Source organism: Meles meles, chromosome 2, assembly GCF_922984935.1.
Source record: "Meles meles chromosome 2, mMelMel3.1 paternal haplotype, whole genome shotgun sequence".
In the NCBI taxonomy this organism is placed as follows: Eukaryota; Metazoa; Chordata; class Mammalia; order Carnivora; family Mustelidae; genus Meles; species Meles meles.
The window spans coordinates 36,616,078-36,642,620 of record NC_060067.1 but is presented as its reverse complement, the minus strand read 5'-3'; the positions used below and the strand labels follow the sequence as shown (position 1 = coordinate 36,642,620).

At 43.5% G+C, this 26,543-nt stretch overlaps 1 protein-coding gene across 2 annotated transcripts in view; it reads left to right on the top strand.

Annotated features, from left to right (window-relative positions):
* The window catches only part of FAM114A1 (family with sequence similarity 114 member A1), a 77,381-nt gene extending 54,455 nt beyond the window's left edge, over positions 1-22,926 (top strand). For both annotated transcript variants that reach the window (XM_045997554.1, XM_045997555.1), the window contains 7 exons: positions 1,323-1,446; positions 6,843-6,934; positions 8,838-8,999; positions 10,395-10,534; positions 13,376-13,448; positions 17,325-17,378; positions 19,098-22,926. In XM_045997554.1, coding sequence (XP_045853510.1) covers positions 1,323-1,446; positions 6,843-6,934; positions 8,838-8,999; positions 10,395-10,534; positions 13,376-13,448; positions 17,325-17,378; positions 19,098-19,223 — 771 coding nt within the window. In that variant the 3' untranslated portion in view covers positions 19,224-22,926. The remainder of the gene's footprint in view (positions 1-1,322; positions 1,447-6,842; positions 6,935-8,837; positions 9,000-10,394; positions 10,535-13,375; positions 13,449-17,324; positions 17,379-19,097) is intronic.
* Positions 22,927-26,543: the final 3,617 nt, after the last annotated feature.

Genomic DNA, 26,543 nt, shown 5'->3' with positions numbered 1-26,543 from the left:
CTGGGAGAGGAAGGAAGGGGTCTCCCCGGATCTGCCACTTGTGGGGTCCCTGCTTGAGGAGCAGTGGCCTGACTGTGCCTTGGATCATGGTTTAAGGTAACCCTGATCTGGGGCACCTGGGTGGCTCGGTGGGTTAAGCCTCTGCCTTCGGCTCAGGTCATTATCCCAGGGTCCTGGGACCAAGCCCCGCATCGGGCTCCCTGCTCAGCAGTGAGCCTGCTTCCCCCTCTCTCTGCCTGCCTCTCTCCCTACTTGTGATCTGTCTGTCAAATAAATAAATAAATAAATCTTTAAAAAAAAAAAGAAAAAGGTAACCCTGATCTGAGAGCCCCCTCATGGACTCTGTCTCTGCAGCCAGATTCCCCACTCAGATACCTGGGAGCTCTGCCACGCTCAGGGACCCCCAGTCTTTTTGTGACCCTGAGGGTCCTGAGACCACACTGTCCCTGCAAGGGTTCCACCCCCCACTTAGCCACTGGAGCTACATCCCTCAGTGGAACAAACTTCTGAAAGTTCTGATTTTGTGCTCCATGGCTCCACCGCTTGCAGGGAGCCTGCCCCTTCCCCCACAGTCTGTCTTCCCAAATGTAGCTTCACATTCACTTCTCCACACGTCCTGCTTTCCAGAAAGTGGTAGATTTTCTGTTCCTAGAATTGCTGTTCTTCTTCTCTCCTATCTCCTGTTGAGTTTGTAGGTGTTCAGAATGGATTGATAACTGTCTAGCTGAACTCCTAGGGCTGATGATATTTAGGTCTCCTATACTCCTCCACCATCTTGTTCCTCCCTCTACAAGTACTTTTAAGTAGGTTATTTCACTGACTCCTCAAAATAACCTTCTGAGGTAGATGCTATTCCATCCTCATTTTACAGATAAGGAAGGAAAGTTTAAATAAATTACCTGAGGGCACACAATTCATCAGTGAGGGGCTCATATTTGAATTCAGAGTTGACAGCACCGGTGTTTTTACCCACGAGGCTAGAAGGGTGCCGCCACATTTATTCAGCTTCCGCTGTTTGCACCTGTGTAACATTCACATTTGCTGTTTCATTTACTCTCACAAAGGACCCCAATGAAGTATAGGTCTCATGTTAAAATTTTAAAAACTAAAAAAAAAAAAAAAATTAAAAAACTGAGGCCCAGGGAGCATATGTCACTCACCCAAAGGCGCGCAGTGAATAGGCAGTAACGCAGCATTGCACCCGGCCTTGCCCCCACACCACCAAAGCCCCTCAGTCCCGGCAGAACTGGCGACAGTCCCTCGTAAACGTGATTAACAGGAAAACAAGATGACAGTTACGCTGACCCATTTCTTTTTTTCAGGTTCAGTCATTTTTAGCATCCCTCGATGGAGAGAAGCTGGAACTCTTAAAAAACGACCTGATTTCCATTAAAGACATCTTTGCAGCCAAAGAATTAGAGAATGAAGAGAGTCAAGAAGAACAAGGTAAAGGAAAATCATCGGTGAAACTGCCAAACAGGCGGTTCAACAGGGGGTGCTCTCATTCAAGAGTTCCTCCTCCTCGCTTCCAAAGCACTCTGTGCACCTGCTCCGTGACCGGAGCTGGCTGGGGGGGCTCTGTGGCCCCCTCTTTCTCCTGTGGGAGGCGTCTTCATTGCTCTGGTGGGAGCACAGCTCCTGGCACCCGGCAGGTGCGCGGGAAACTCGGGTGCACAGAGCAGCGGAGAACCGGGCACACTGAGCATGGCCCTGTGACTAGAATTTATGCCCTGATATCTAATTGTTTATCTGCATGCGGTGGGCAGGTCTCTCCATGGATTTCTTTGCATACTTTTCTTATTATTTGTAATGTATATGCTTAGGAATTAAGGTGTATTTGTAAGTGGCCTGCCCTCTGTCTCCAGCCACCCAGTGACAGGACCCCCAAGGAGACGAGGACCTGTTTTGTGCCAAACAAGTCTTCCTTTGGGGGGGGGGGAGTTTTCAAAGTTAGACATGCTTAAGAATTACTTTAGGGGCACCTGGGGGGTTCTGTCGATTAAGCATCTGCCTTCGGCTGAGGTCATGATAGCAGAGTCCTGGGGTACGGCCCATATGGGGCTCCCTGCTCTGCGGGAAGTCTGCTTCTCCCTCTGCCTCCCCACCCCCAACATTGGTGCCCTGGCTCTCAAATAAACAAATAAAAATCGTAAAGAAAAAAATACCGGAGGTAATTTAAAAAAAAAGAATTGCTTTAGGTTGCCCGTTTAGGAGCAGAATCTAGCAAAACATTTGCTGTTGTACATGGAGAGTGATTTCGTACCGATGTGTACATGGAGAGTGATTTCGTACCGATGTCATCCCCCAGCCGTGGAACCACAGTTGTTGGGGTTATGCTGACACATAAGGCAACATAAGGCTGGCTTCTCCCAACTCCAAGGTCCATTTGAAACATGTGCACCGCTCACTGGCCACATGGACTGCAACAAGTTATGTAACTTTTCCGAAACTCATTATCTGCACCTGTGAAATGGAGAAACGGATACATATTCCCGAGGGCTATTGTGAGGCTCGAATTAGATAATGTATGTAAAGATGTATTTTACAGAGCTTGGCCCACAGAACGGCTCAAAAATGTTCACCGGTATTGTTCTTTAAAGTGCTAAAACAATTCTGGGAAAACAGTAAAGGTACGCTGAACTATAGCTTTCCTTTATGATCATACTTTCATCACCCAAACGCAGAGTAGTGATTGCACACGTTCATCCCCATTGAAGAGCTGGAAGTGTTTTCTCCCCAAGTGTGTTGCACACCTTTATTTATTTTTTTAAAGATTTTATTTATTTGTCAGAGAGAGAGGGAGAGAGAGACAGCACAAATAGGCAGAGTGGCAGGCAGAGGCAGAGAGAGAAGCAGGCTCCCCACTGAGCAAGGAGCCGGATGGGGGACTTGATCCCAGGAGCCTGGGATCATGATCTGAGCTGAAGGAAGCGGCCTAACCAACTGAGCCACCCAGGCATCCCTGCACACCTTTAATCAGCTCAAATACGAGGACTGAGGGCTTCAGCCTCGATGCTCAGGGCAAAATTATTCTAAGCATTTGCAAACTGTTATTTAAATACTATCTCCCGCTTTAGTTTCCCGTACTGACCTTATGTGCCTTCCGTCTAATGAGATTTATGCTCATGGCATCAAAATAGAAGGTTCAATTATACTGAAGAATAGAAAGAGGCCACTAGCCAAGAGGCTATTGGAGAATAATGTTTTTGAGCATTTGTGTGTTTCTGCAAGAGTCCCAAAGCAGGACAGCCTTGCCTTTGTTTTAATACTGTGAAACTACAACACTGGCTGTCAGAGTTCATACAGGTAATATTATGGGCCCAAGATGAACCAAGAGAAATGCCTGTTTTCCAGAGTAACGATCACCCAAAAAGATCCAGGTCACTTCTCTTGTTGCATGATGCCAAAGGTAGGGTGTATCATTCAGAAAGGATAAAAAGAAGATTCCAGATTTCTCCTAACCTCATAGTGATAGTGTTGCGGGTACAAGTTAAAGCAGTATGCATCCCCAGCTAACACAATTTCTTAGAGAGGAACCTTGATTCAATACTATTAGATGGAAAATGTTACTACATGCAATGTGTTCCAGTCTTAATATAGAGCTTTAGTAAATTGGGATATTTTTCCCCTATGCCCCCCCAAAATATATATATATATATATATATATATATATATGATGAAGTCCTGAACACAATGCTTAGGAAATGCTTGATTTATCTCTCCATAAGTGACAGAACCCTATTATCTCCCATAATATATCCATTTTCCCACAGGACATCTCTAGATTATCAAAACACTATTAATTTTAATTAACAATTTAATAAATAAATGTCAAACATGTAAAGAATCACCAGGAGAAAAGAATAGCAGGGGTGTCATTAATCAGTCCAATTATGATGGAGCATGACAGCTCCATCCAGGGGGAGGGATTATCTGAATGCCGTAGAGAAAATGTCACCAGTGGGGGTGAGCGGAGAAGCCAGGAAGAAAACTCTGGGAGAAACCAAAGCATTCCATGCACTTTTTTTCCTCCTTGTAAGCATTTACATTCCTAAAAGCCTCTTAACACCTAAATAATCATTTGCAAGTCTTGGAAAAATGTATCCAACTGTCATTTTTAGATAAACTCAACCTTGGGCTCCTCTTGGTTTGATAGTGTTAGCTAATGATTTGCATGTTTGTCTTTCCAGCAGCGTGTAATTTTATCACATTGCCATGGGTCTCTAATTTGGTTTACCACTATCGTGGTAGTTTTTAGAGGTTTTTAAAAGGCTGTTTTCTATTTTTATTGCCGTGGTGAAGATCCGGACCATATGTACGAACCAAGTGCTGTAGTAATAGGTGTTCTTTGTGGCAATGTTATTTATCATCTGTTTTTACTCACTTCCATTTTTCTATGTAATTCTTTCCCCTAAAATATGTGCTAAAAGTTATCTGTGTCCTTATCTGTTTTCTAGAACAAAAAGCATTTAAAAGCTGGAGTGACACAAACTACTTGCATCCGAGTTTAGTGTCGATGATTCCCAGATATTTTTAATCTCCCCGTGTTTATATCTTGTAGCCCGTAACAAAATAGTTAGATAAAACTTCAGTGTTTACAAAACACTTTCACATTTGCTGTATTATTTGATCTCTTAACGAAATGCTAGAGCTGAGATGGGTGGGTTTTATTTTATTTTATATTTTAAAGATTTTATTTATTTGAGAGAGCACAAGCAGGGGGGAAGGGCAGAGGGAGAGGGAGACGCAGGCTCCCCACTGAGCAGGGAGCCCGACGTGGGGCTCGATCCCAGGACCCTGGGATTACCACCCAAGCCAGAGGCCGAGGTTTAACCAACTGAACCACCCAGGTGCCCCAATGGCTGGGTTTTATTATCCTAAATTTACAGGAGGACATGGAAGCTAAGAAGACCCATGACTAGCCCCAGGCCACAGATTCTCTGAATGCAGGAACTGGGGTAAAAACCCACACCTGCCACAACTAAGCCCGGGCTTTTTCTGCCCTGACGCTTTGTCTCTCTCTCTCTGACTCTCTAACCCTCCATCTCTCCTTTTGTGCAAATAGTTAATGTCTTCTTGTTCTTGAAGACTAGGTTCATGTATCACCTCCTCCAGGAAGCCTCCTCCAGGAAGCCTTCTTAACAACCCCTCTGAGGATAAGACTCGGTGCACTCGGCGCACTTACCTCTTTGGGTTATAATGACTGGCTAGTAGCTTCATCCTGAACAAAGACAGCCATCTCTCTCTCTCTCTGTCTGTCTCCATCCCCGACAAGGTACACACCTCCCCGCCCCTGCTGCGACCACCCTGGCCTCCTTGCTGTCCCTGAGCAAGCCGGGCACACTCTCTCCCAGACTTCGAGTTGGCTGGACAGCTCTGCCCGCTCCCCATCTGGTGTTGCTCACCCCTCCCTTCGGGTCATTACTCAAATAGCATCTTGTCAGTTACCCTCTCGTTTCCGACCGGCCCCCAGCCGTCCCTGTTGCTCTGCCTCGGTTTATACTTCTCCATAAAACTTACCGTCTCACATATATGTTTTACTTCTCTATTCTGTTTATTAATCTGTCTCTCCCCCGAGAATATGCGGACTCTAGATGATGTGATGAAGCCCAGTGTTGTGAACACAGACCTGCAGGTTACCCCTGGCTGTCTTCACAAGCTGCTAATTAGCCATTTTGTCTGTAAAACAGAAAAGAGCACATACACCCAAGTGCTAGATACAGGTTTTCTCACATGGCTTAGCTGTCCCTGAAGCTGCTGCCTTCACCCACTGACATAAGCCAGAGTATTTTCGGATGATGTAATCAGGGCCGATGAAGGATGCTTTTATCTCCCCCACACGCACAGACTGGTGGTGAGCCCACTGTGCAATCAATTCTTCAGCACTTGGACACTTTAAAAATGGCTTCAACCCGCAGATACAAATGAGAAAAAGAAATAGGATTATAATTTTTAAAAATCTCTCTTTATTGCCCACCAACGATATCCGTTTCTTTTTATCTGAGGCTATATTATGCATACCATGATCTGTGTGCTCTCTATATTATTCTATATGATACAATCTATCAACAAACTATTTTATAAATACTTAGAATAAATAAATAATACTTGTTAAATAAATACCAAGTATTTATTAAACACTTATGTTTCAGGCACCGCGTTACACGCTCCGAATTCAGGAATGAGCAGAAGCAAATACCATGTCTGTCCTTAGGCAGATCCCGTCCTGCAGGGAAGCATAGTAAGAAGTAGTATCGGGCCAACAGGCGTCCCCAGAAACCTTGGGACATTTCTCCAGAGATGCGGTGTCATCACCTCTGATAGTGAATGGCCTGTGGAGACGAGTTCGGCTCGCTCAGCACTGTGGCTCTGTGGCCATAAAAGGGTGTCCTGGGTATTACTAGGGTTCCAGTGCTAAGCACAGCAATTCTCCAGGTCATAAATGTCTGGTTGTCCGGGTCTTCTAGACCTGAGCTACGTCATTCGTTTGTTCGTTCATTAATTCGTTCAGCAGATAGCTACTGATTATGTACAGCTGTGAGCAAGACTGATCACTCCCTCCCTGTCCTCATGTGGCCTTCAGGCCACCCTGGCCCCACCCCCCCCCCAAAGCTAGAGCTTCAAACAACATGAGGCTTGGGCAGCCCCTCGCCTCCATGACTGTCGTCCTTTTAAGCGGGTGCTCCTAGGCTGCCCTCTGTCAGGCGGGGAGTGGGGGTGGGGGAGACTGCTGAGCCTCCCACTTTGACTCTGACTGCAGGCTATAAGGTCGGGGGAACTGCCACCTTTTGAAGGATGAAAAAAAAATCACGCTTCCAACTTCTGTCGTTTTCTGTTTCCAGCCTCAGAGGAAAAGGGAGAAGAATTTGCTAGCATGCTTACAGAACTTCTCTTTGAATTACACGTCGCGGCCACGCCTGACAAGCTCAATAAGGTCAGCACTGTCTACGTCCGAGTTTTTATTGTTGTTGCTCTTTTTAGGGTATCGTAAAAATTCAAGTGATCCCCCTGAAATGGACAAACCCTGAGCCCCAAAAGGCACATGAGGGAAGGAGAGTATGAGGTCAGTGATTAAGATCCCCGGGGGCCACACAGTGAAATGTGTTGGGAGGGAACATGCAACAGGTCGCTAGTAATTACCCTGTGACCTTGAACAAGTCACTTCTCCTCAAGGTAGACTATATCGGAGCTGTGGGTATCTTCCGCACAGGGGAAGGAAGAGGGGTGCAGACTCACCAAAGGGCTTTTGCAAATTCCATCTCCCTTACCCCCGAGGGGGTGACGGGTCAGAATGAGGCAGAGAGAAGCCCATCAACCAGGTCAGCCACACGTCTCCTCCCCCACACCCCACCCCAAATGCCGGTGCCACGTGGTGTCCTAGAACGATCCAGCCTTGTCGCTCTGGCTGCTTCTAATTGCATGTTTTGTGAGTTAGTATAAGGTCTTACTGTAGAGTTTCTTAATGAGGGCACTCATTATTAATTACTTAGAACGGCGTTCTTTTAACCGTTCACTCTCTCTTTTTCCCTTCTCTTTAGCAAGCGGTAGGGGACGCAGGTAACACTTATCAAGGCGGGCGAGGAAAGGGCAGGATGAGGCAATGAGGGGGAGACATGAGTAATTTCTTTATCTCGGATAGAGGTCACCGATTCTGACAGGTCAGTGACTTGAACACAGCGGGAAAATTGCCTCATTCATCTCCGCACAGCACCTGCCTCTGCTTGGGGGGAGAGAGAGAGAGAGAGAGAGAGAGACAGAGAGTGTGTGTGTGTGTGTGTGTGTGTGTGTGTGTGTGTGTGTTTGTGTGTGTCCCGCAGTGCCTCCCAGGTGCCACTGGCTTGTTGACAAAAGCAGGTTTTTGTCAAAAAAAAGCAAGTTTTTTTTTTGTTTTGTAAAGATTTTATTTATTTGACAGAGAAATCACAAGAGAGGCAGGCAGAGAGAGAGGAAGGGAAGCAGGCTCTCCGCTGAGCAGAGAGCCCGATGCGGGACTCGATCCCAGGATCCTGAGATCATGACCTGAGCCGAAGGCAGCGGCTTAACCCACTGAGCCACCCAGGCGCCCCGAGGAGAAGCAAGTTTAACATAAACCCAGACATAGCTTGCACTCAAGCAAACAGCTTTAAGCTGTAATGATAAAAGCTGGGTGAGGCTGCCCTTTCTCCATTCAGGGAATAACAGGGAAGGGTGGTCGCTCTGCTTGGTCACGTGAGCCGTAATGCCTTTGGCCACAGGTTACTCTGCCTGTATTCGTGAAATGAAACTAGTCACAGAGCAGCCCCTGGTCTTCACAACGGCACCTCTCCTCCCCCTGACGTGACTGGGCAAGAGCTGAGCCATCCTTCATCCTCCCCGCGTCATACATTATTAGGTTCATGAAACATTAAGGGCTTCATGAGACATATCAAATGAGGAAATTTGCTTCAGCAATGACCCTGGCTAAATCTCTCGCCTGTATATGTATATATATGAAAAGTACAGTTATTCTTTTATAGTTGGTCATGAAAAGTGAAAAATATACTATCACTCTTTCAAGGTCACTGTCATTTTTATTCTTAATCCCTGTATCCTTTTACAGTGATGTCTAAAAAGGGCCCGCAGTGTTCTCTCCATCCTTCCTTTCTGTTCTGGCCCCTTTCCTCACTTGAGAGTCACCAGAAAGCACCAACAAGGTATTTTTAGGGAGACTAAGGAATTGCCCCCATCAATTTTTTGAAGGTACAGAGAATCACCCCAGAATATGGAGGGCAACGTTACTCTAGTCTTGGGATTGGAATGTCTTAGTCTCCAGATTTGCATAACAAATGAGTTGCTTTGGCTTGGTGGGGGCTTCACAGGCCATGAAGAAAGCTCATGACTGGGTAGAAGAAGATGAGGCTACCGTGTCCGTAAATATGGCGGAACAGTCAGAGGAGAACCCTGGAGAGGAAGAGACGGAAGAGAAAGCAGAAAATCCTGAAGAAGACAAAAAGGAAGAAAGGAGAACTAAGACAGTTGAGGTACATTTATCGGAGCTTGGCCACCTGCAGAGCAGTAATATGACTTTAATTTTATTAGCAGCTGAATTTCGAGTGAGGAGAAACCACTTCATTTTCATTTGCGCCCTATTTCAACAGTATAGAAATATGAGGATTAATGTGATAAACACTAAAATTTCTCAATGCCAAGGCAATTCGTGACTTAGCATAGATGTTGTCATTTTCCTCCAGAGCTTTATCAGCTTTAATTTAAAGGGAAAAAGATCTTCAAGAACATCGTTGATTTATCATTAGGATAAAATTCCATCTGATATGCAAATTTGTAACTATAAAATGTCTTTATGCCCCATAAACTAATGAGGCAATTGAAGCTTTTTTCCCAAAAAAAAATTTCACGGCCACAGTTTTTATTCTGTAGTTTAATAAATTAATGTGTGCATAAGTTATAGCCTGCCTGTATTCAAAAATGAACGTGTAGTAACTTCATTTTTACACTGAATTTTCATTTTAGAGAAAGTATGTTTTTTTTTCTTTTAGATTTTATTTATTTATTTGTGAGGGAGAGAGTGAGTGGGAGGGAGAGGGAGGGAGACTCTGAAGCAGACTCCGCACTGAGTACAGAGTCCGACAGGGGGCTTGATCCCACAACTGCGAAAGTGTAACCTGATCTGAAACCGAGAGTCGGGCACTTAACTGACCAAGCCACCAGGTACCCCCAGAAAGTAACTTTGTAAATTCAGTCACTGTAAAGAGAAATGGCCATTGAGGTTTCTTTATTCAGTCGACCTTCCACAAACATTTTTGAGCCCCTGCCTGGTGTGTGTCCAGAGTCTCTCTGAGAACTAGGGACATGGTTGTAAGAGTTGCCGTGTACCTGGGGACCTGGCAATACTTCCTTTTTTAGAGTAGCATTTCTCCTTAGAAGAGTATCAGATATGTCCATTAGCCTTTGGTTAAACTTCTCAGACTTTTTTTTTTTTTAAAGAATTCTATATATATTTTTAACATTATAGGGTAGTTGTTGTTAAGTAAACTCTACCCCCAATGTGGGACTTGAACTCACGACTCTGTGATCAAGAGTCCCATGCGCTATGGACTGAGCCAGCCAGGCACCCCAGATCACAGGGTTTTTTATTTATTTTTTTAACCTTTTTTTCTTTCTTTTGGTAAAGATTTTATTTATTTATTTGACAGAGAGAGACACCGTGAGAGAGGGAACACAAGCAGGGGGAGGGAAGCAGGCTTCCCATGGAGCAAGGAGCCCCAAGTGGGACTCAGTCCCAGGACCCTGGAATCATGACCTGAGCTGAAGGCAGACGCTTAACAACTGAGCCACCCAGGTGCCCACATCACAGGGTTTTTTTAAAAAGCTTCTGCTCCGTGGATAATTGTCTGACTTGCATTTATCTGTTTCAGCAAGTGTATATGCTGTCCATCGAAAGTCTGGCAGAAGTAACAGCACGCTGTATCGAGCAGCTTCATAAAGTAGCAGAATTAATTCTTCATGGGCAAGAAGAGGAAAAACCAGCTCAGGACCAAGCAAGAGTTCTGATAAAGTAAATGTTACTTTTAATTCTTATATTTCCGGTATTATATATATGGGCCATTCACACGCACGCCCCCGAGGCTGCTAAAGATTTTAATTACAAGTCAACTAATTCCATTGTTCTGTGGTCATCTTAAGGAATAGACTCTCTTGGGAGTCACAGGATTCTTAGCTGAATCATGGTAGCAAGAATAATAAATAGGAATTATTTATGAAGAGACTTAAGGAAAGACACACTGAAGCATTCAAGGGTAAGTGTTTATTTTCACAGATCGAAGTCTTAGAAGTACAGACTTTTAAGGGTAATTGCATTTTTAACACACCACGAGAATAGAGAAAGAACATCTTTTCGTGCGACTTCTCAGCCAGCTTTGCAGAGATATTCCAACACACCCCTGCTGTTCCGAGGGACTCTGCGTACTCCGAACGCTGGCAACGATGGTTGGTGATGTAAGCCAGTTCTCTGTGGATTGCATGTGTGTGCATATGTGCTGTCGTATGTTAGATTCTTCAGCAAATAGGAGCCACGATGATTAGCTGATCTAGCAAAATAAAAATGTGTAGCGATGTGGCTTTACATACATGAAAATAGTCGGTACGGAGCCTCTATGAAAACAGTTGGTATGGAGCTAAAAAACAAGCCATTAACTTTACGCACGTGGCTTTATGCATGGTATAGAAAATGAGCACAAATCCAAATACCTTCTCGTTACTACACAGACACAGGAATTAAAATAGAGCCTTCTAAAAATATATGGATACACACACACGCATTGCAACACCCCCATTCACTTTGCTAGCTGACTCGTCTTTGCTTATGACTGCATTTGGCATTGTAGATTGAGGAGCAGATGTTTCATCAAAGAACTTTCCAGAAGGGGCGCCTGGGTCGCTCAGTGGGTTAAAGCCTCTCTGCCTTTGGCTCGGGTCTTGGTCCCAGGGTCCTGGGATCGAGCCCCACATCGGGCTCTCTGCTCAGCAGGGAGCCTGCTTCCTCCTCTCTCTCTCTGCCTGCCTCTCTGCCTGCTTGTGATCTGTCTGTCAAATAAATAGATAAAATCTTAAAAAAAAAAAAAAAGAACTTTCCAGAAAGTCAGTATTAGCATCTCTGTGCTGCTGGTAGATTGCGCCTCACCTGTGAGGTTGTGTCATTGAGTGTAGATTTTCTTACCTAAGCATGTGAAAATGAAAAATATTTGAAGAACTATACAATCCTGCAATTAATAGACTTAAAAAAATATGTACTTACCTTAATGTATAGTAGGAAGAGGAAAGGGAAAATTAGGAGAAGTTTCAAATAGAGAGGAAAACCTCTAAGTGCTCTTTATATGTGTGTGGTACTTGTTTATAAAGGGAGAGTGTTCAGAAGTCCCCACGTATGTATAGTTGGACCTTACTCTTAGCACCTCTGATTTCCAGTCCAGATCATCCCAACCTTGCCAAGCTGTGCCAAGGAACCGCTAACAAGACCTCACATTTGTCTGAGAAGTGCCTTTCCACCTATCTGCCCAAGAACATAGACAAAATGGCTCTAGGCTATCCCTGGACCTTACTCCTGACCCTTTCTGCAGATAAGTTTTGGATGGATAGATGATGGGTGGATGGATGGATGGATGGATGGATGGGATGGTAGACAGATAGAGTTCAACAAACCTAAAAACATAACTTAGAACCCCTATTTATCAAAACAAAGCTTAGCTCTACCAATTTCACTAGATCTTTTAAAATACAAGATTCTTGACTTGGAGTTACTGTTCTTCTAACAGCATTTTAACCACTGTTCATAAAAGTCATATATACGAATTGTAAAAGAAAACAAATATTCACAACATTATGTTAACTGGGTTGTTTTCGGTTTTTGTCATCAAAGCAATATTTGCTAAATATTGCACCTGTCTTGCATTAGTTTCTTGGGGAAAATCCTTATGAGTCAAATGGCTAGAATGAACTTGGGAGTTTTGATATAAGTCTTAAGAACAGATTTTATAGGATCTCTATTATAAGGCATCTAATAAAAAATGTAATCAAGAAATCAAGACACATCTGAATTTGAATCCCAGCTCTATCCCAGCATGTCCTAAGCAAGTTATTTAACCTTCTTAGGGTGCCTGGCTGACTCAGTCCTTACAGCATGTGACTGGATCTCAGGGTCATGAGTTCAAGCCCCATGTTGGGTGCAGGACCTATTTAAAAAAAAAAAAAAAAAAAGTTGCTTAACTTTCTTAAGTGCCAGTTTTATCATCTATAAAATGGGGATATTAATGTAATCCATAAGGTTGCTGTGAGGATTAAATATGATTCCTCATATTAAAGTACTTAATGGGGCACCTGGGTGGCTCAGTCAGTTAAGCATCTGACTTCGGACGTGGGATTGAGCCCTGTGTCCTGCTCCCTGCTCAGTGGAGAGCCTCCTTCTCCCCTCCCTCTGTCAAATAAATCAATAAAATCTTAAAAAAAAAAAAAAAGTACTTGACGTAGTACCTCAGTGAATGCTCATTATTATTTCAAAATGACCAGAAAGCTAGAGAAAATTCACTTGGCAAGAGGCTTACACTGCTAAACATAGGGCGCCCAAGCCTCAAATTTTCCTGCACATGCTTTCGATTCGAAAAAGAGGTAGGGTGAATTGGGCAATTATTCATTAACTACACATGCCGAGGAAACCAGGATTCGATTCAAGGGTGATCGTGAGTCATGGAAGATTGTTGGGGAGCACATTTCCACAGAACACCTTCAAACTTCTGTGTGTTCTTTTAAATGGAATATGGTATCAATACCAGCCATTGTCTTGAGGGTTAAATTATTTTATCTGATGGAAAGTCCCCCAAAACCACTTTTTTTTTCCTTTCAGATTAACTACTGCGATGTGTAAAGAAGTGGCCTCCTTATCAAAGAAGTTTATGAATTTTTTAACCACTGTTGGGGTAAGTTTCTAATACTGATTCTTTCTCCCACCCTTTATGGAAGCTGGGTCTGTGAGGAAGTGTGAGGAGACGTGCAGGAGGCCTTCTCTGATAGCTCCGTATACAGACGCTGCGCCATGATGTCTCCCCGAAACCAGGCCAGGAGCACCTTCTGTCAGGACGGGTAGCCTAGGGCTCTCACCTGACTGGGTTCTAGTCCTGACCCTGCCGTCTCCAGCTTACAAGATATTAGGTGGGCTTTGAAACATCTGTGGGCCTCATTTTCTTTCTTTGTTTAAAAAGAAGTCAAGGGCGCCTGTGTGACTCAGTCAGTTAAGCGTCTACCTTTGGCTCAGGTCATGATCCCGGGGTCCTGGGATCAAGTCCCGAGTCGGGCTCCTGGCTCAGGGGAGAGTCTGCTTCTCTGTCTCCCTCTGCCCTTCCCCGCCGCCCAGCTGGTGCTCTCTCTCAAATAAATAAACAAATAGAAGCCGAATGAAAGTTCCTTTCGTTAATTAATATCTGTGATCTATAATTCAAGAATCTCTACTAGAATAATTTTGAATATTCGCATTCACTGTTGCCCTCAGAACCTGGTGTATGGACGCCACCCAAGGTGAGAGGTTTCTTTACTTTATTATTACACTTCAAGTGGAACCAAAAGAAAAGACTTTTACCGATGCGAGTAGTGTTTCTGTTCCACAGGGAACAACTTTGAAAAGACTCATTGTAACCCATGACATCTGCAATGACCCTGTCTCCCAGGAAGGGCCCGTTCCGACGTCCTGGAGGGCAGGACCGCACTGTATCTCTCTGGGAGGACTCGTTCAGCCTTTAACAGGAAGAAACAGAAATAAGCTCTACATAATCTACCCAGGAAACGGACTTTATTAAAGGCAGTGGAGGAAAGTGAGCCTCTGTGGGGACTCAGTGCCAGAATACATATTCCCTCTCCAAAGTCTCGCCATTCACGTGACTCAGTTGTAGCATTTCCCAGACCCTGTGTCTTTCATTCGTATTCAGGGTTCCCAGCTGAGAAGGCTGCAGGGCTCAGCAGTTTGGGTCACATGTCCTCTTGGTATCGCCTGTCGTGACTGGGGGCAGGATGTTATCATGCAGACCTAGCTGGCTGTTGGGGTTCACTTCCCCACCCCACCCCCACCAAGGCCAACGGCAGTCCTCAAAAGAAGTAGAAATGATTATAGAGATGACTGTCAGCAGAGAAGCAACTCAATTAATTAGGGCTGAATCATCTACTGCCTATTCACTCTGTCGTCAAGGAATCTGGTTTGCTTCTCCTATTTCGCAAAACCTGAGCTTTCGTACTTGTAGAATTTGGGGGCTTCCGCGATGAGAGCTCCACTGTGTGTAGGCAGAGTGACGGGCAGGAGAGAGGAGTTCGTGGATATGATAGGCGTGATCAAGCGCATTCGTGTGCTCAGTGTTGTCTGAGTAACTGGCCCCTGTGGGCTGTGGGGTGAGACTGCCAAGTTTAACAGAAACATGTGAGGTCTTAATCAGGACGAGACGGCCTCAGCCACCTGGTTTCCCAAGGCTCTCTGTAACCTCTGCTCACTCTTCCCCCAGTTCTGGAAGTGGGAAACTGGGGCCCGAAGGGGTGACTGATGCCCCCAGCCCCTCTTTCAACTGATCTCTCACATCCCAGGTGGCCGCCCATCGGACAGGTGGCCAACTGTTGGTTTCTCTTTGGCCATCTAGCAGTGATGTGTGTGTGTGTGTGTGTGTGATATGGTTTCTGTGACTCGTGGTGGACATCCTTTTATTTACAGTCGTGGGTAGTGTTCAGATGTTGCTTCCCATTTCTTTTGACCTGTTGTCTTCCAGAGCAGTGCCCATCACCCAAAGAACTCGCTAAAACACAAGTTCTGAGCCCACGGGCTGAGGATGAGGACTGAGATTCTACATAGTACATTCTGAGTAACAAGGTTCTAGGAAGTGGGTGTGCACTTGCCCTTACACCTGTGTACACACGTACACTGTACATGTGTACTGGTGTTTGTGCGCACAAAATCCAGAAGACACAGGTTACTGCTTTGGAGAAAGAAAAGGTTAGAGCTAAACAGAGTTTACTGAAATACTGTCCCGTCGCCGCAACACCCCGGTCTTGTGCTGGGATGAATCATGGACATCGGGTTTCTGTTCTCTGAAACAGCCATTATTCATGACTTGAAGTTAATGAGTGTGTATCGCTCTCCAGACTCCATTTAAATGGGTTGCACATCTCATTGATTCTGAAAACCAATGTCATTTTATTGCCCTTGTTTTGATTATATTTTAAAGGTTTATTGATAATCAAATAAACATGAAAACAGATACCATAATGGATTTTCTGGTTAGTTACTGAAATGACTGGGTTTTTAAAGAGTGTTTCCCCAAGACTCCATTGTGGTTTCTCCAGTAAGATATTACTTTGCCCTCAGTAGAGCAGTGTTGATGGAAATTTGCTGCTTTGGAAAGATATATTTAATCTATATACTTTTGTTTACCATAAAGTCTCCTGGGTACAGTAAGGAAAACCAGCCTATTAAACTTGGCTTCTCTCTTTCCAGTCTCTTGAATTATTTATTGTCTAAGAGTAGAGTGAACACTTAGAGAAGACTGTTGATTGATAGACTAATAGTGAAAATAATAATAATGATAGTAACTCCAGCTCTCACTTTTTGAACACCTACTTAACATCAGGCTTTACATATATTCATGGTTTGCAAATTGGAATCTGCAGATCTGTCTGGAAGTGATATTGAAGAATGGTTAATTTCAGGGTGCGTGGGTGGCTCATTCAGTTAGGCAGCAGACTCTTGATTTCAGGTCAGATCATGATCTCAGGTCCGGGGATGCAGCCCCATGTAGGCCTCTGCGGGTCAACAGGGAGTCAGTTTGAGGGTTTTCTGTCTTCTGCCCCCTCTGCCCCTCCCCGCTGCTGGTGCCAAGAGAGAGCATGCTCTCTCCCTTTCCCTCTCTCTCTAAAATAAATAAATAAATCTTTTTATTAAAAAAAAAAAGAATTAAGGGGCGCCTGGGTGACTTAGTCATTAAGTGGCTGCCTTTGGCTCAGGTCATGATCCCAGGGTCCTGGGATCAAGACCCACATCGGGCTCCCTACTCAGTGGGAAGCCTGCTTCCCCCTCTCCCACTCCCCTTACTTGTGTTCCCTCTCTCACTGTGTCTCTCTCTGTCAAGTAAATAAATAAAATCTTTAAAAAGAAAAAAAAAGAATTAAGAAAAGGTCATTAAAAAAAGGAATATGTTATTTTTGCTGCTAATCTGGAAAATATGCCCTATAACAAAAGACCCATCTTTGCATTTAAAACAAGAAAGAAAATAAGGCTACGGACTGGGACTGGGACTAGATGGGTCCGTAAGGTACTTAACTCACCTGCAAAATTTAAAAAATTACCCCGCCCCACACAAAGAAACAACACCAGTCATCCAGATAGATATTCTTAAGTAAATTTAAAAAGCGAAAATGAATGCAAAAAGATCATGATAAACAAAACAGCAACATTTTCAGTAGAGACTGTGCTTGTAGGACTCAGCCTCACTCACCCTCTGTAATCCCAGATGGGCTACAAGCTTTCCATAGTTAAAAACATCTGTGTTTAAATTTCTAGCTGTGTGGCCTTAAACAAGTTCCTCAACCTTCCTGATTCCTAGTTTCTCATCTCTAAATTACGGTTATCACGGTACCTCCCTACCTACTGGGATGCCTGTCAAAATTAAATGAGAAGCCTGGTCTGTAATAAGCATCCCGCGTCCCCTCGCCTTCCTCTTTAAGAGATCCCTGACAAAGCCAGCATATGACATTTCGACATTTCACGTAGCACGCCTTACAGCAGGAGCACCTAATCTGTCAATTTCTTCCTTTTGATTCCACAGAGCGACAAGAAGGCTGAGGTCCTTAACCCCATGATCAACAGCGTCTTGTTAGAGGTAAGTGGCCCCCAGAGAGAAAGTGCTTCTGAATCAAAGCAAATGTTACAGCTACTTTTTTTTTTTGTCCTTTTCCCAGGCAGCGAGTGTTATTGCAATCCTAAATCTTAGCATCAACAGCCTTTTTCTGAGTACATGTGTGTAGCCCAACCAGCTGTTAAGCCGTGGGGGGAAACAACAATCCCTAATTTTCAAGAATTCCTGATTATAAAGAGAAAACGCTAAGCTTGCACGTTATTTCTATTCCTGTTTCCTCCGGCAGAAGCACATTTCTGCTACCAAGTTTCACACCAGATTTAACACTGTGATTAGTGGCTGCAATGAGGGCTTCTTGCTCGATGATTTCTGTAAAAATGGGCGTTTTTCTCCATGCATGAGAACTTGTGGTGTAGCTGGGTCTAAGCTTCTGAGTAGCGGGGTCGACCAGTTGACTGGTTAGCGTCTGCTTGTTCAGTGACCAGAGGCTCTGTCCTCAGAGACCACTCGCTCACTCCGTGGCCTGCCGGCTCGCCAGACTGAGTAACACTGCTATGAAGCTGTCCCTAGACCACTGTGGTCTTGCCAGAAGTAGTGACATAAGAAAGAAGAAAATAGGCCTGGGAGGCGTCATTCTTGCTGTGTTCCACTTGTGGCTAATGGAGGAAAACCTTCCATGAAGGGCCTCGCTCTAAGGAACTGGCCCGTCTGTAGCCGCAGGGCACCCGGGTGAAACCGTGGGTGTTAAGGGGTGAAGCTTGAACGTGAGCAAGGCACATCCAGCATTTTTTTTGCATACGTTGAAGTCGCCTGTCAGTTGCAGAGTTTGGAAATTACGAGATGCAAGTCAGGGAATGCTACCTCTATCCTTATAGTGACATCTGTGGGAATTGGCCTTAGTGTTAAGGAAAACTACCAAGACACAAATACAACAAAGCAGTAGCATCAAGTGTCACCATTTGGGACACCGTCATGTGGTGGGGGTGAGGTCATCCAGCAGGAACAGGGAGCCGGAGGGGCAGGCTCTGGGGGACCGAGCTAAGAGGAAAGCCAGGCAGTCAGAGGCAGACTGTGGAACAAGAAAATATCTCCCCCGGCCACCCAGAAGGCATCGGCCAATTAATTTACTATGTCAGTCGTGAAGAATACTCGGTCAAGTGTTGATTCATTTCCCCGGTGGGAGTTTTCTTATGACTTAGTGACCTGAAACGTTAAATGGCCTCTCTGTCCGCTGCTGTACGTTAGGGTACCACCGAACACGAATGGCAACACGAAATATCCAAGCCAAGTAGAAAGGACTGACATGCGCAGGAGGACAGCCTTCAAGGACTGGCCGAGAATAATTGCGCCTTAATATCTCCAGTTCCCTTTATGCAGCCCACGCTCTAGCCCACACTAGGGCTTCCTGCACCCTATGCTTTTGTGTTATTTCAGGACGGTGGGCTTGGACTGGGGGAAGGATGGGCAAGACCAGACATACTGGGTCATGAATGCACACATATTCACGTACCCTCCAAATCTATGGAAATGATTTGCCTCGCATGGAGTAAATTCTCTCTGTTAGAGAGCTGAATCCATTCCATCCAAAGGAGCGGGTTTACATTTGCTTTAAGCACCAACATTAAGGGGAGCATATTATAAGAGATGGTGAGGTTTGAAGAGAGGGACCATTATCAGGCGGGAAGAATTGTCAGGACTGAACCCTGAAGGCAGCCCTTCAAGCACATGTCTCCCTCCTCCCAGGGCTGCAACAGCACCACGTATATCCAGGACGCCCTCCAGCTGCTGCTGCCCGTGCTGCAGGTCTCACACATCCAGACAGCTGGCTCAGAAGCACAGCCTGGACCTGGCCAGACTCCATCCAGTTAAAGAGGGGGGCAGGCCACATGGCTTCAATATGTACCAGATGTTTTCTCCACATCTGGCCCCAGACGCCCCTTGGAGGACTCCACGAGCAATTTTGCACGGACAGTATGGAGAATGCAAGTTGAAAGAAAATATCCTGTCTCTTACTGTATATGGTGGTTTTACAAATAACTGTGTTTTCTTTATGTTAATTTAAATTTACATGGCTTCATATTGATACCTGCCCTTCATTTGAAGTTCATTCACCGGTATTCATTTCCGTTTTCCTGGCCACGCATGCTATTGAGAAATTCACAGGCAGATCCTAGACTTTTTTTTTTTAATCTTTTAATTTCACACCTTTAACTTCCCATTCTTTATGGTATTACTTTAAATCAATTCTTATACTGAACTTAGTTTTGTTATATAAATATCATAGGTAAAGATAACACTATTTACAGATATTACCTATTATGGTAAAAGAGAAACAAGTATCTCTTTATAGTAACTCATTCTGAAAACAAGCTTTCATTGAGCTCTACTGTGTGCTCACAATAGGAACACGATCTCAACCTAGTAAAGACAGACATTCTGAGCAATCTGTACACCCAACGTGAGGCTCAAACTCACAACCCTGAGATCAAGAGTTACATGCTCTACCAACTGAGCCAGCCAGATGCCCTCAGAAGATACTCTAAAAGAGGGTTTATAATTCTTAAAATGCTTAAAAATACTAACAGATTTTCTAAACCTTAAAAAATTTGAAGAGCAAGGTAATTTTTTTTTAATGTTCTGCCCTTTGATGTATTACTGTATTTTTCCACACTCCTTGGACTTTTTGACCCCAAACTTTATGTATGGGGTGAAAATATATTGGGGCACCTGGGTGGCTCGGTGGGTTAAGCTTCTGCCTTCGGCTCAGGTTCCTGGGATCGAGCCCCACATCGGGCTCTCTGCTCAGCAGGGAGCCTGCTTACCCCTCTCTCTGTGCCTGCCTCTCTGCCTACTTGTGATCTCCCTCTGTCAGATAAATAAATAAAATCTTAAAAAAAAGAAAATATATATGAAAAGGGGGTGCTAGAGCTTATTCAGTTTAAACTTGACTCATAACTAAGTACATGACGGCGTACTTACAAAGCTTGGAAACGTTCAAATAGAAAATTAGAGAGATTTCAACACAGCAGACCCTCAAACTGTATCTTTCAATCTGAAGCAAGATAGTCTGTAAATACACAGACCACACTCAGCAATGATCAATACCATCATTGTTTCTAAAGGGCAGAAAATACTGATATGCGGGTTGACTGACTGGTGTACTGATCCACGAGACCCCGCAGCCAAGAGAGACACTGTCAGTGGGCACTTCTCCTGAGCTCGCCAAGTTCATTCCTTCCTTCCAGGTGGGGGTTCATATATAGCTCCCATTTCAGATCCCCGTCAGCATCCCTACAGCCCTCATCACAAGATGGCGCCCCCCACGGCTCTTTCCAAGCAAAGGAAGCTTACACTTTCACAAGGGTAAAAATACTTTGTTGATATTTGCTTTTATCCCTCTGATGGAGTAGACTGCCTTTGTCCCGTACAAGCAAAGTGGGACTATTTTAATATTATCCCATGTCTTGTTAGTCTTTGATTCATTTGCATCCTGTATTTCATTTGTGTATCTCCTAAAACAGCCAAAGAGAAAACATAAGAACAATGATTTACAATCCAGAAAGGAACTCTCTGAGGAAACCATTAAAGTTGCTTTTTTTGTTGTTGTTGTTCCTTCCTGCTTCTCGATTGCCAGAAATGTTTCTGACATTAAGTCTAGGGAACAATTAACTGATAAAAATGTTACATTTACCTCTTCGTAAATTCTGGACATACTATGTCTAGAGCAGAGAAAAGGACTTAGATTTACAATTCCTTCACATCAGATTTTTTAGCATCAGATGGATTTATAGATATTAACTGGAAATGTAATAGGAATGAGTAGTTTCAAAGGAGCTGGATTCCCAGAAATAGACTTTAAGCCCAACTGCACCCATTTAGTTTATAGCAACATTTTTAATCCTAAAATGAAATAGGAATCCCTAGAAGAATAAGAGATAATTATCCTTTAAAAATGTAGTTGACATTATTTACATTGCATTTACATATGTTTTAATGATAGACTATGAAAGATGGCCAGGTAGAAACGTTGGCTGAGAGATGATTCCTGGGGCCTTGCTCAGTGGCCTGTGGATTACATTATTTAAGAGAGAATAATCACTTAAAATATATCCACCCTCCAGGATTGCTCTCTTTCAATGCCAGTTTTCATGTTCACTTTTAAATAATTGCTTCTTTGCTTTGCTTTAAAAGCTAGCAAAGCCCACAATCCTGATATGGGCAAATGTCAATCACTTACTGAATGAATGATTTAGCAGGCTTACTTTGGAAGTTTTGTATTCCTTCAATAATCCTTTCCATAAATTGGGTTCATTCTACTCTATGCAATTACCCTGAACAAGTGTACCAGCTTTTTTTCTTACATCAAGTGCAAAATAAGTTCTAGTCTAAATAATGGATACGGTCCTGTGTCTGTGCCTTATTAAATAAAAAAACATCAAAAGCGTATTTCCAATTCAAAGCAAAATGCGTCCCAGAAAAATTGCTTTGGGGCATTGATACATACAGCTCTACAGGGTAAAATTGGAGCCCCAAATCTTAAAGCAGAGGCCTAAGCTTAAATAGTCTATCCCACTGAGAACAGAATTCTGTCTTCTCTCTGGGTCTCACACTGGGCTGCACGTCAAGGTCATGATTAAATGAGTAGCGGGACCAGGTGACAGGAGCCTTGGCAACACCAGCTAAGGAACCATGGACCCCAGCAGCAGAGCTCAAAGGGGATGGAGAAGCATCAGCTTTGGGTGGGCTAAAGGAAAGGGCTAAGATTAGGGTAGGAGATGGAATGCAGAAATGAGAGCGTTTTCTGTGCTTTGCAGAAGTCAGCTGACCCAGGAGCTCACCCATGGGGAAGTCAGCCTTCACATGCTGGCCAAGCTGCACTTAAGTTAGAAACCAAAGTGGGCAGATTTCAATCAAAGCCATCCCAGAGGTCTTGGAATTATGTCTTAGGGAAGTAATTTAGCAAAAATGTAAAATAAATATATTTGTCTTCTTTCCTAAAAAAAAAAAATATATATATGTATATAAAATATGTATATAGAGAGATGATAGATGGATAGACAGATGATAGACAGATGGATAGACAGATAGATGATAAAGTATGCTGAACAGATGGATTGGATCATAATACATGATTTCAATCCCCGTTTCATTTTACAAGAGCGATTATTCTTTAGCATCAAGCTGATTTTTGTAATGTGAAAAGTGCCCTTTGATCTTTCTCTTAAGCATGCCCTACATTCTGATAATTCAGATCCAGGCTTCAGTTTGGTTTCCTAAATGACTGTGTTTGTGAAGGCACATCAGAAGAGATCATAACTGAAAATCTGTTTCACAACTGCCATTTTGCCTTGTTTTCCTTGTTGATTAGAATTCACAAAGCTATAGGAGTGGATCCAGACCAGCCACCCTTCATTCACACGAAAAGAAAAGAAAAAAAAAATCACGTGGTTCACCATTTGTTTTGTTCTTCTAGATTTCTCATCACTCATTCAGGTTTGTGCTCATTTTCTGTATGTTCACCCATCATTGATCCCGTGGAGCCATATCTGCTATTAAACAAATCTGAGGAAAATACCTCATTCTGTTCCTTTTGTGTTTGCTTAGATCTGAAAATAATGAGTTTTCCCACCCTTTGAGCATCTTACCTTTAGCAATGACTGAATCATTACAACCCATGGTAAGAAGTGCATCGACGGTGTTTCTGTTGTTTCTGGCATCTGGGGTCATCATCAGCGGGGGCTGGAAGATGATTACGGTTAGAATTTTGCTTTGGGATTTAAACCCCATTTCCCTATGCGTGGATCAGAGAATATTTTCCTCTGCATGAGTTGTCAGCCAAAAAGCAATGGGATTATGTCTGCCTGTGGTCACTGCTGACTCACTTGACAGGCCTGTCTCTTCTATTAGTCTCAGGGGAATGCTATACCGGGAAAGAATGATATGTACATTTTTTATATGCCTTCCCTGAGAGCAGAATTTAGGGTGATTTGGAAATGATCTGTCTCCCTGCCCTGGGTTTCACCACTGGGCTTCTGGAGCTGCCTTTTGGAGGAAAAAGCCGGCAGAGACGCCAAGGCCAGATGGATGGAACCTTGGCAAAAAGCAAAGCTAAGCCTCTGCTTTTGAGTCCTTGCCATCCTATCCTTTTTCTCTCTCAGGATATTTTTTTTTTTTTTGACAGCTAGTAAGTGCCTCTCTTCCAGGATCAGACTTTACAGTCCTGCTTCTCCTTTCCATAGCTTTTCTTCCGTTCCCCCTTTCTTTCCAATCATACTACCCTTTCCCCGCTAACTCCTCAGAAAACAATCCATCCAGAAGATTTCAATAATAATAATTAATATGTATTTACTGTGTACCAGACACTGTGCTGAGTGTTTTATAAGCTTTGTCCCCGTTCATGTCCATAATTACGCTATTGGGTAGATATTATTACAATCTCCACCGCCCAAATGAGAACCCTGTGACCCAGAGAAATTATGTAATTCATCCAACGTTATACAACTAGTGAAACGAGCCAGGATTCAAACCCAGGGCAGTCTGGCCTGACCAGCCAGCGTATTTTAAAGTATGATACACAGCCTCCAAACAAAAAAGAGACGTCCCGTGTTATTCTTAGACAACTGAACACTTGTATGTTTCGCTCTCTTTATGCTATGACGTGGATTTGTAGCTGAAAGATTTGGTTGTCAGCTTTGGTTGTTTCCACGCAACTGAGAACAAACTGGGACTAGAGAGACACGGAATGAAGCCATGCAAGGTCACCCCTGGATTATGTTCACCCCAGGCTAGCCACATCTCCTCTTCACAGACATTTACATCAAGCAGCTTCCTGGCTCTCAACCCAGCCTCCCTTCTCACAGGTGCCTTTGATCACGCCTAAAATGGCTCCATTTCCCCTTCTGCCCCGCCCCCTTCCCTGCTGCCAGGGAAACCCATTTGTAAATCACCACCCTTCCTGAAAATCCTTAACCCTCTAGTACCTGCTGGGAGCACAGGCATCTTTTAAAACATTTTCCCTGTCTTGAAGATTACCAACTTACTCTAGGCAGCCATTTAGTTGAATATTGAGTACTGGACATTGTGAGTTACCAATAAATCTTCAAGATGAACTAAATAATGCCTTCTTGTCTCTGACCTTGGTGCTGTTCCCTATGAAAAATAGTGATGACGGTGGTGGTGGCGGCATTCTTATTTATTGAGAAATCATTATGTTCCAAACACTGTACCCCCCTGACCTCATTTAATCCCCAATGTCAATCTTACAAGATAGCTACTGTTATCATACCCATTTTACAGGTGAAAAAATGAAGCTCAGAGAGATTAAGTAATCTCTATGTTTATCCAACAAATAACTGGAAGACCTAGGATTTATGTCCAGGCGGTATATAAAATACCAAACAGAGCCCACGGACAAGCAGATTCCTGGTCATAAAAAGGACATTTTCCCTTGGGTTGAGTCCTCCCCCAGTTAATACGTCGGCTATCCTCTTCCTATCCTGTGGCTTCAGGCAAAGATAAATTGTTCCACAAATCTCCCTGTCAGAAGCCTACCCACATTTTTCCTGCCGATGCTTCTGATCCCAAGAGAAGGGGGGCAACCTAAAATCCCATTCTCCCTCATGCTGAATGACCCATTTCTCACTGAAAACAATGATTGCCTTTTTTGACACTTCTGCAGGAAAGCTCTAGTCTGCTATCTTTGAAAAAAAAAAAATCCCATGGCTAGGAAATGTGATAAAGGACAAGAAACCGGATGATGAACTGCCCGGCAGAAAGACTTTGGCCATTTCTGTCAGAAAGAATTATTTGGTCCTAGAGGGCATCTCCGTCAGGGATGTGTGGGATATTTTTGTTTCTGGCAGACTCACAGCTCCCTCCCTCACTTCTTCCAGGTCTTTATTCAAAAGCCACCTTCTCGATGAGGTCTCTCCAGGTCAAACTGCAACTTTCCCAATATTTCATATTCCCTCTCCCTGCTGTTTTTTCTCCTTAGGATGTATCACTAGCTAACATCCTGTGTATCGTACTTGTCTATTATCTGTCTCTTGCACTAGAATATAAATTCCACAAGTCAGATTTTTTTGTCTGTTACCATATGCTCAGCACCCAATGCTGTTGCTTGGCACATAGTAGGTGCTCAGTGATTATGTGTTGAATGAAAAAATAGATCAAAGTATTAAGTGTACAGTCTGTGAATACTGAGTGAGAGGATGGAAACAGCCATATTATAGGGCAATTAATGAGAAAATGTCTGGTTGAGTTATATTATGAAATGCTAACTATAGAAGTAATTATGTCCATTTTAATGGTATTTGATATTGTAAGACAGATATGATTTGGAGGCTGAGAAATATAGAAACATTTTTTTCCATTAGAATGAATGGAATTACACTTTTTACTTAGAAGAATTGATGAGAGATTTTTCAAGACTCTTCATCAAGCAGGGGTAGAAAGGTGGTGAAAAATTAAAACCACCTAAGTAAGTACTATAGGTATACCAATACTGTGGAATAGTATGCAACAGCTAAAAAGAATAAAAAGAATGTCTTAGTCATTTTGGGGTTGGTGTAACAATATAGTGTAGACTGGGTAGCTTAAAGAACAAACATTTGTTTCTGCAGTCCTGGAAGGTTGGAAGTCCAAGGTCAAGGTCCTGGCAGATCAAGTGTCTGATGAGAGCTGGTAACAGGTTTGCAGATGACTGTCTTCTCACTGCTCTCTTGCATCTCTTCTTATAAGCACATTAATCCCACTCATGAATGTTCCCCTCTTATGACCCAGTTACCTCCAAAGGCCCTATCTCCAGATATCATCACACTGGGGGTTAGGCTGAATTCTGGGGGGCCCAAACATTCAGTCCACAGCAGGATCGAACAGATCTCTGTACTAACAAATCTCCAAGATGTATTATTGAGTGAAAAAAAGAAATTCAAGTATGGTGGTACTTGTAGAATATGTATCTAAAATAACACAGGCATACACACTCAAGATACACTACACACACACACACACACACTAACACACACTACACCCCTAGAAGAAGATCTAGAAAGATACACATGTAACTACCAAAAATGCTATGACCAGGGATGGAAAGTGTGGTGATAAGGTAGAGGATTTGACATAGTAATCAAAGGGACCTTCAGTGTTATTTGTAGTAATTAAACATTTTAATAATGAAATTGTATT